At 49.7% G+C, this 10,261-nt stretch overlaps 1 protein-coding gene across 1 annotated transcript; it reads left to right on the plus strand.

Moving 5' to 3' along the window:
* Nucleotides 1-287: 287 nt before the first annotated feature.
* LOC306928812 (ubiquitin carboxyl-terminal hydrolase 48-like) lies at nucleotides 288-3,359 on the plus strand (the record flags this gene model as incomplete). Its single annotated transcript, XM_079509083.1, has 1 exon — nucleotides 288-3,359. One exon carries the CDS (start codon nucleotides 288-290, stop codon nucleotides 3,357-3,359), a length of 3,072 nt encoding a protein of 1,023 aa, XP_079365209.1.
* Between the last annotated feature and the right edge of the window lie 6,902 nt (nucleotides 3,360-10,261).

The raw sequence follows: 10,261 nt of genomic DNA on the forward strand, positions 1-10,261 counted from the left end.
TGTACAGACTGAACTGATAGCCACTACATCCATAGCATCTAAATCAATAGTTGGCCCGTTTCACCTCGATAAAGAAGTCCATAATCGTGCGCATTTGATTAGAATTACCATTGCAATTTAGCAGATGCTCTTATCCAACGATTTACAAGTGCAAGTTCCGGATACGCAGATTGGCAGTCAGTTTAGCTGATGTTTGTTTGTGATCGTTCATCGTTCAGTCAAAGTGAAAGCAGGGCGACAGAAAAGCAACCGACCGCTCCCCATATTTAGGATTTGTCTAGGGATCAATGGCGCCGCGCGCACAGCTGGACAAAGCGGCGTGGAGTTGGGCTGAAGATGTGACGCCAGAGGACGTCAGTGAGGAACACGTTGAGCTAGCATATCGCATCAACACCCCAGCCTGCAGGAGAGGAATCTGCAGGAGGAACTGCAAGGGAAACCCCAACTGCCTGGTGGGGATCGGCGAGAAGGCGTGGCTGGGAGAGATCGACGGTTACACCGACGACCCAAATTCGGAGCGCCGCGATGAGAACGCCTTTGTGGGTCTGGCGAATCTGGGAGCGACGTGCTACGTCAACGCCTTCCTGCAGGTGTGGTTCCACAACCTGGAGTTGCGCAGGAGCCTCTACCGGTGCCATGTCGCTCCGGCGCAGGAGCCGAGCGACGACGACGAGGCCTACGAGCCGCGGTCCATCTCGGAACACCTCCGGTGTCTTTTTGCGCTGCTGCAGAACAGCAACCGGCGTCACGTCGACCCGTGCGGGCTGGTCACGGCGCTGGGACTGGACACGGGGCTGCAGCAGGACGCCCAGGAGTTCTCCAAGCTCTTCCTGACGCTGCTGGAGGACTCTCTGGACCCCGGCCTGCAGAAGGTCATCCAGAAGCAGTTCTGCGGAGAGTTCTCCTATGTCACCACGTGCGGCCGGTGTGGCCGCGTCTCGCCGCTGCCGTCCACGTTTTACGAGCTGGAGCTGAACATCCGGGGCCACAAGGACCTCACCGAATGCGTGAGCGAGTTCCTCGAGGAGGAGAAGCTGGACGGGGACAACCGCTACTTCTGCGGGGGCTGTCGGAGCAAGCAGAACGCCACTAGGCGCATACAGCTCCACAGCTTGCCTCCCACGCTCAACCTGCAGCTCATGCGCTTCGTCTTTGACAGACAGACGGGCCACAAGAAGAAGCTCAACGCGTACGTCAGCTTCCCGGAGCTGCTGGACATGGGGCCTTTCCTGGAGGGGACAGAAGGCCAGAGGTGCATGTACGAGCTGAGTGCCGTGCTGATCCACTGCGGGGTGACCGCCTACTCGGGCCACTATATCGCCCACGTCAAGGACGCATGCACCGGCGACTGGTACAAGTTCAACGACGACGAGACGGAAAGGATGGAGGGCAAGGCGCTCCACCTGGGTGTCGAAGAGGACATCGCGTCCAACCAGTCACAGAAACCCAGGTGTAATAACCACTGCTCCAGGGACGCCTACATGCTGGTGTACAAGGTGCTGGAGGGGCAGCGGGACACTGGCCCGTCTCGGACCGACGCCGAGGTGCCGGCTTTCCTGCAGCGGCTGGTGGAGAGAGACAACCTCAAGTTTGAGGAGCAGTGCGTCAAGATGGCCGACAAGAGAAAGCAGCGCATGGACAAGTGGAAGGAGGTGAAAGAGCTCTACGAGCTGTTGCCGGCGGCAGACGGCCAGCCGTACGAGTTTGTTCCTCTGGACTGGTTGAGGACGTGGCTGGACAAATCCGCCGTCACGACAGAGATCGACAACTCCCTCTGTCTGTGCTCGCACGGCAAGATGCACCCCGGCAAGGTGGGGGAGGCGAAGAGGGTCTCCCTGCCGGCGGCCCGGCTCCTTTACAAGCGTTACGGCGGAGGGCCCCGTCTGGACGCCTCGTCCTTGTGTAAGGAGTGTGTGGCGGAGCGGTGCAGGGTGCTCCGACTGAAGAACCAGATCGCTGAGGACGTCAAGGAAGTGTCCAGCCTGGTCAAAAGCACACACAGCGGTGAGGGTTTCTGGGTAGGGAGAGCGTCCCTGCGCGCCTGGCAGCGAATGGCTTTGAGGCAGCTGGAGGAGGGCGAGCAGGAGACGAAGCACGGCGACGAGGAAGAGACGAGGACATTCAACGACGACGTCCTCTGCAGTCACGGGACTCTGAGCACCCAGATCGTTGAACGGAGGCTGGTGCCGTCAGGGGCGTGGTCCACGCTGAGGGCGTACTTCCCCAGAGCTCCAGAATTCGGCCGGTGGCACCAGCCGTGCTCCCGCTGCTTCAGCCGGGAGCAAGAGGAGAAGGCGACGGCCTCCGATCAGGAGGACCAACTGTGCAACCTGTTTGCGGAGAGGAACCGGCCCAGGCTCACCCGCTGGCCTCGGGGTACGGAAGTCCTTTACGTGGTCCCCGCGTGTTTCGTGGACGAGTGGCGGAAGTTCATTCGAAGTCCCACAAAGTCCCCTGCGGTGTCGAGCGTGGACAACAGCCAGCTGCTGTGTCCTCACGGCGGCGTCACGTTCAGCTACGACTCCCTGGTCGACGGAGGGGCCCGACGCATCGCCCTGCTCTGGCCCGACGAGTGGGAGACGGTCAACAGACTCTTCAAGGTGGACCGACCGATCTCCATCCACCGCTCCCCCCGGGCCACACCCGACGACCGCGTCCCGCCGCGGTACAGCACACTCCCCGAGCCGTGCCGCGAGTGCCGTGAGGGCCTCCCAGTCCAGAGACAGAAGAGAGACCTAAGGGAGTTCGCGCGGGCGACCATCTACATCCGCAAGATGAAGATGGTGAAGCAGGAGGCCAACGCCATGGAGCAGAACGGCAGCAGCTCAGACGTAGAGGAGGAGAGGGACCGGCCCCCAACAGAGGTCGACGGAGACGCCAGAGGCGCAGATTATAACGAGTCAGTGGACATGGTCAAGCGCCTGAAACTTGACAACGGCGCTACCGGCGTTGCGCCGGGTGCCGCCCCCCACTTTGAGGCCAACCACAACAGCAACAACAACGATAGCAACGACAACGGCGTCAAGACGACGGAAGCCGTCCGGAGAAGAAGCACGAGGAACAGGAAACGCGTGGGCGACAAGGCGCTCACCGTCTCGGCCAATCAGACACTGAGGGAGCTCAAACTGCAGATCATGAGCGCGTTCAAGGTGGCTCCGTACGACCAGAACCTGTCCGTTGACGGGCAGCGTCTGACGGACGACTCGGCCACGCTGGGCGGCCTGGGGGTCACGCCCAGCAGCACCGTCGTTCTAACGGCGGACGAGCCCATCGACGGATACCAATACGAGACGGACCGTCTGTATCGGGCGCGAATGCCCGAAGAGGGGTTTAAAGGAACGGGGCTTCTGGGATATTGAGGGAAAACGGCATTAGCTGATGATCGTTCATCGCTGTCGGGTGGAACCCTTCTAAGTATTTTTAGACTATTACCAATTGAGACATCCATTCAGCAGAAGCTCTTCAGCCCAGAAGCAGCGAGTGCATTCTCTGGCATCGGCAATGAGACGCTGCCGGGGGGTGGGCCGGCAGCTGCCGGAGTAGGTGGATGGATTATGACAGCTCCGGTCCTTTTGGCTGCCGGCGCTGCCGGGGGGAGGGGAGGGGAGGGGCGGCATCTGCCGGTGAAGTTGGGGGTATTATGTCACTCCACTGCCGCTCCATCTCGCGGCCGCCGCTCCACTCCACAATTGCCGGTAAACACCCTGAGCGGCATAGACGGAGGTCTCCGTCCTATCAAATAGTAACGCTCCAGGCTGGGATCGCCTGTTGGGCAACATTCGATGTCATTTCCGGTTGGGACGTCTTCCAAAATGTCCCCCCCCCCATTTTAGTGGATGACATCGATAATCTTAAAATGTGAATAACTCTTGATCTAAATTAATCCGTCCAATTCTAACCAAAGAATATGTTTTTGACGGCCCATCGCGGTCCCGTCGCTAGTCGCGTTAGAAGTAATCATGCCTCCCGTTGTCGATCACCTCTGGTGTTTTGGCTACATCTAGCTACTTCAGCTACATCCAAGATGGCACAATGGTGCACCTTGAAATGCGCTCCGTAGCTGCAAATCGCTGGGCGCCCTGATTTAATGGTCCTATATAACCCCGGGCGTTCGGGGTGTTCTTACAGCCGCGGCGCTGCCGGGAGGAGGGCCGGCATCTGCCGGGGGATTGTGTCACTCCACTGCCGCTCCATCTCGGTCTGTTCGGCACTGCCGGCTAACTGCCGGTAACTGCCAAATAACAGCCGCAGCGCCGCCGGGAGAAGGGCCGGCATCTGCCGGTGATGCTGGGGGGATTATGACACTCGACTGCCGCTCGCTGTGCGTTTGTCCGACGTGTGTGTGTCGTGCTTGTGGTTAGGGTTTGGGGTCGAGTGTCGGACTGATACCGCCGAGAAACACTACCGCCTGCCGTGGGTGTTCTGCGGCTGATGCCGCTGCCGGAAATGCACTCGCTCTCAACCCCTTAGTGACTTGCAATAAGCAAGGTAAACTCAGTAGTCCAACCAATAACCAGTCTAAGCAGTATAAAAAAATAAGAATCTGTACATTTCAACTATATACAAACTATATGATGCCAGGTCAACAGATAACATGGTCTAAATAACATAACATGCTATCTAATTTACAATTTGACCTGGGAGACTGCGTGGTTATCAAGACTAGTGCTACAGGCTAATCTGGAGTCTTCAGATTAAACTGCTCCTTTTTATTATGATGATTCCAAAAATTCAAATAGTGAAAAAAGACGATCTAAGCTTGCAGATCTGCTATTTTCACAACCTTTGTGAGATTAAGTTGGACAGTGTGGAGATGCAAGGTTTCTGCCCGACACTAATGCTATGCTTGAAGAGGACGTACGTTGGGAACACACACACGCGCGCGCACACGCGCGCACACGCACACGCACACACACACACTCCTTTCAACCCCGGTAGTTTGTTTGTATGCCCACCCAACTGCCCATGTAGTGAAGGCCTCTAAAAGATAATTGGCCCAGGGGCCATTAAGATTCTACAAATGTCTGCGAAATCTAAAAACTTGTGAAAAACCCATGTTTCTATGGAAGTGGTTCTCAAACGTTTTCCATGTCAAGGGCCAACACAATATGACATGAATTTGGCCGCCAACCCCCCATCTAAACATATTGAGTTCCAGGGACTCCCAGAAGCAAAGATTTCAGTTAAAATATTCAAAGATTTATTTTGCACACATTTTCACGATTGACAAGTGACGCGCTATGCGCTTGTATATCTGCTATTTTTGATTAGCCAAAGTATACAGTAATGCTTTGCACACATTTTCACGATTGAATGAGTTCATCCATCCCTGATAACCAAACCACAGTATGTTCACTATGTTGGATGAAACTCATTTTGAAAGATCATCTGAGAAGCACTAACTTGCTCTCAGCTCTTGAACTCAGCTAACTTGCCGATAACTTGCTTCTCACATGCGCCGGACATGATCATCAGTGGAAAGAGGAAGGTGCTTTGTGTTGTTCTAAACACAGTTTTAATAAACATGGTTACTTATTATGACGTATGGTATTAGTGTTATTTCTTCATTCAGAGCATGCCAACACATCACACAGCAGAAGAGAGAGGTGATGGAGCATTCGGTGTAAATGTATGACAGTTTATTTCAATAAACATGGTTATGACATGGCGTTGTAGACATTACGTGGAAGTGTAGGTTCTGCCGTAATAGGAACGGATGCGACGGCAAGCAGGTTTATCTATCGAGCACTGATCCATTTCTGGTTTCCGGAGCGGACTGCCGTAGCCGTTGTTGCTTAAAGTCCCTAGTGTCGAAGTGTCCCTGAGCTAGACTCTGAACCCCAAATTGCTCCCGAAGTGCAGGTTGGTGCCTTGCATGGTTTCCTCCAGCATTGGTGTGTGAATGTGTGTGAATGTAAAGCACCTTGGATAAAGGCGCTATATAAAATAAACCATGTACCATTTACACACACACACACACACACACACACACACACACACACACACACGCCCACGCGCACACACACACGCCCACGCGCGCACACACACACACCCCTAATGATGTTTAGGTCACAAGAAACGCTTTCCTGGGGTTTTATGTGTTTTTGGATATTTTAGTCATGGCGACCAAAGTTTGTCGTGAAAATGTGGTCTCACTTCCTTCCTGGACTACAAGTGGCACCTCCACTGACAATCTACTGAATTGTTCTGTTTCTGACAATGCACGGACAATCTACTGAATTGCCAATGGCAGGACGTGTGAAGTTCTCAAACGGCACATCTGCATGTACACCGAAAAATATATGTTAATTAATATAGTTTATTATTGTATTGGTGAAGTTTATAAATGTGTCTGCAATGTGAACATACATGTACACTGGACACCATAATTATATATAATAATAATAATAATAATAATAATAATAATCATCATCATCATAATCATACTCATAATCATAATCATAATAATGAACAGATTATGTTCACTGCCATCTGAACAGCATCATGCTGGACAAACTAAGTCAGTCATCACCCAGAATCCATTAATTGTGCATAAATAATGTATTGTGTAATGTACACAATACACATAGGATCAAACTGAATTCTAGAAGACCATAGACATTGTCTTGTATACTGTCTAGTTCGGAAGGGGTTGTTGGACCAGGTGAGCTGCGTTGGCAGCAAACACGGGCAGCTGATTAACCCATTTACGCCTGACGTCAAAATTAAAACAGTCTTCAAAATCCTGACAGTTTTCTGAAAAACCTTCCTGTATCAGTGGTGCTCAATATTTCATGTCAAGGATCCCAACAATTATATGTAATACCCCCCCATCTGAAAATATGTTCCTCCCCAGGAGCAAAGATTTGAGCAAAGATTTGAGTTAAAATGTTCACTCATAATATATATTCAAAGATTTGAGGCACATTTTGACGATTTTTCAAAAATAGCAGACCTACAAGTTCATAGCGCGACACTCGGTTGCTGTGCTATGAGCTTGTAGATCTGCTATTTTGTAATAGCTAAAGTATAACATAATGCTTTAAGACACCAAAAGGGGTTCCCACCCAAAATGGGTTAACAATATCATTCAGCATTTTGTGCACTGCATTGTCAGCCTCCTCAACCCATGCATATATACCTCCTTTCTTCTGTCGGCATCGCTGTCCTTCATCAATTCCCCCAATGCCTCCAAATCAAAACGGTCTACCGAATGAACAAGAGCCTTAGCAGTATCATTTACACCCTGTCGTAGTGCAGTGCGTGTATGCTGTAGCAAGGTCTTCATCTTTATGGTCCTTCAAGGGCGGCTGTGGCTCAGGAGGTAGAGCAGGTCGTCCAATGATCCATGGGTCGGCGGTTTGAATCCCGGCTCCTCCCGTCTACATGTCGAAGTGTCCTTGGGCAAGACACTGAACCCCAAATTGCTCCCGATGTGCTGGTTGGTACCTTGCATGGCTTCCGCTGCAATCGGTGTATTAATGCAGGGGTTCTCAACCCGTGGGTCGAGACCCCTCGGGGGGTCGCCAAATTATTTTAAGGGGTCCCCAAATTATTTTCAAAAGAAAAAAAGAAAAAAAGGTTTTTTTTTAATTTTATTTTCACGATTTTTCAAAAATAGCAGACCTACAAGCTCGTAGCGCGCCACTCGGTGGTGCGCTACGAGCTTGTAGATCTGCTATTTTTCAATAGCTAAATTATAACATAATGCTTAAAACACCAAAAGGGGTTCCCGCCCAAAATGTGTTAAGGTTATTGTAGCAGTCAATTTATATTGGGGGTCGGGAGGGGGCGGGGCGGGGGTCCCGAGACATTGCCAAAGCATTTCCGGGGGTCCCTGGCCTAAAACGTTGAGAACCCCTGTTAATTAATGAATGGGTGAATGTAATGCACAATGTAAAGCGCCTTGGATAAAGGCGCTATATAAATGCACCATTTACCATTTGCGAAACCGACCAACCCATGAACATAATTTGCAGATGCCTCAACAAGTGGGATTAAATACCCTGGAAAATGCTACAGAGTTTGGATCTTCTTTACCGTCGGGTCGAGCACGAACTTGAACACCATGGGTTGTTATGTTGCGGCGGATTTTTTCGTCTGTTATGGCATTTTCGTAGGGGTCCTTTTCATCACTCGGCACACGTTTCTCTAATTCATGCACTTTAGACGGACCAGTCATTAGTCCTACAACTACAACGGCAAACTACAAACCTAACCTCCCACGGGGCAGCACACCTAAACCTAACCTTAACCCATGTCTAACCAATGTCTAAACTAAGTATGCACACACGTGCATTCAGTGTCCCAGAGTGAAACAACTGCAGCCCTACATCATGAATGAACATCTCAGTAATATAATTTGAAGTTAACACATTTCCAGGCATCTATCTGCCTTGCATAACCCTACCATTACACAGCTTTTGGATCAATACACTCTGATGTGTACAAAGGCATATATAGTGCAATATTTTGAACAATGACAATTACGGCTACTGTATATGTCTGCTGGCTGTGTCTCATATTTGTACACCACTGGCTACCAGTGGTTCTCAAGGTGGGGTCCAGGGACCCTAAGGGTTCCTTGAGGGGGTTCCAAATGGACCCTTACAGGTCTGTAACTCTGAGTGTACACACGGAACCAAATGGACCCTTAATTATGGGTCCATGTCACATGTCCATTTGTACACTCCCAGAGGTATATGGGAGTCTGTTAAATTAAAAGTATGGGAACCACAGGGGATATACAGTATGACATTAACCCATTTTGTGCGGGAACCCCTTTTGGTGTAGCATTGTTATACTTTAGCTATTGAAAAATAGCAGATCTACAAGCTTGTAGGTCTGCTATTTTTGAAAAATCGTTAAAATGTGCCTCAAATCTTTGAATATATATTCTTTCAGAGTTTCAGTTTTTAACTCAAATCTTTGCTTCTGGTGGGTCCCTGGAACAACATATTTTCAGATGGGGGTAGGCATATTATATATAATTTTTGGGGTCCTTGACATGAAATATTGAGAACCACTGATATAGAAACATGAGGTTTTTCAGAAATAAAATACATTTTAAAAATACATTTTTTAAATTTCAACGTCAGGTCAAAATGGGTTAAAAGATGACTGTTTACACTGATTCATTCCATTTTCACTCAGTGTAAACAGTCATCTTGAGATTGAGTTTTATGGGCTTGTTGACCTAGCCTGGTTCTTGCAGAAAGGAATGCAATCTGATTTCAAGAGGGAGTGGTTAACCAGGCTATTGTCGACACAGCCAACATTGCATCTTGATCATATCAAGTAATGGAAGGAATTTGACCACGGTGAAGCCGGGTTGCTGCTAGTATTAAATACTGCTTGTTTAGGTCAGGATACATTTAGAACAAACAAGCAGATATGAGAGAAATACTGGTCATGTTGTTCCATGTTACAAGATGAGTCAATAATATAAAAGATGAATGTAGTAAAAACAAGATGAATCAGTTCGTCTTACCTGCTGTGTTTCAGGGTTGAGCTGCTTAATATCGACACTGTTTTCAAACTTGTATTATTAAAGTGTTTTCAAACGACACTGCTAACAGCTAGCTGTGTGTGAACGTAACGCACATATAAGGGTTGTGCACATGCGCACCAGCCCTGCTGCAGAGCCATAGAGTAAGACAGAGTTACGACAACTCTGTTCACTTCATCGGGCTTCGGTCCAATGGTGGCTCTTTTACATAGACAGACTTCTATTCAATGGGGACATCCGGAAGTTTACGGAATGCATTGGAGTCTATGGGCTCGCGCGACTACAGGACCCACGTGACCGGGCTGTTTTCTGCCCCGCCAATGGCGTATATCTTTTCTACGTACAAGCATAGACATGATAACGCCCCGCCTGCCTCTGATTGGCCTACCGACACTGCCGGCCTTACCAGAGTTTCCTCCGAGGTGGAAGATACATGCTGGAGGTCTGCCGCGAGGTTACTTGGTGGGAAATAAATAAATAATACAAGTACGATATAATACAAGAGAATGACAGCTTGGCACGCGCTGACACGCGACAATAACTTTTATTTTTGTAGAAGAAGCAAATTAATATTGTTTATGCCGTTGGCCTGTGTATTTACATGTGTAAACTTGAAACATTATTGTACTGTAAAAAGGTCTATTTTCCCTTGATCTTTATCTTTTTAGTAGAGTCTACGGCTCTGCCCTGCTGGAGCCTGGAGCGTGCATGTACGATAAACGGTCACTAGGGGAGCCATGGTACCGTGTAATA

Source organism: Electrona antarctica (genome assembly GCF_951216825.1).
Source record: "Electrona antarctica genome assembly, chromosome: 8".
Classification (NCBI taxonomy): Eukaryota; Metazoa; Chordata; class Actinopteri; order Myctophiformes; family Myctophidae; genus Electrona; species Electrona antarctica.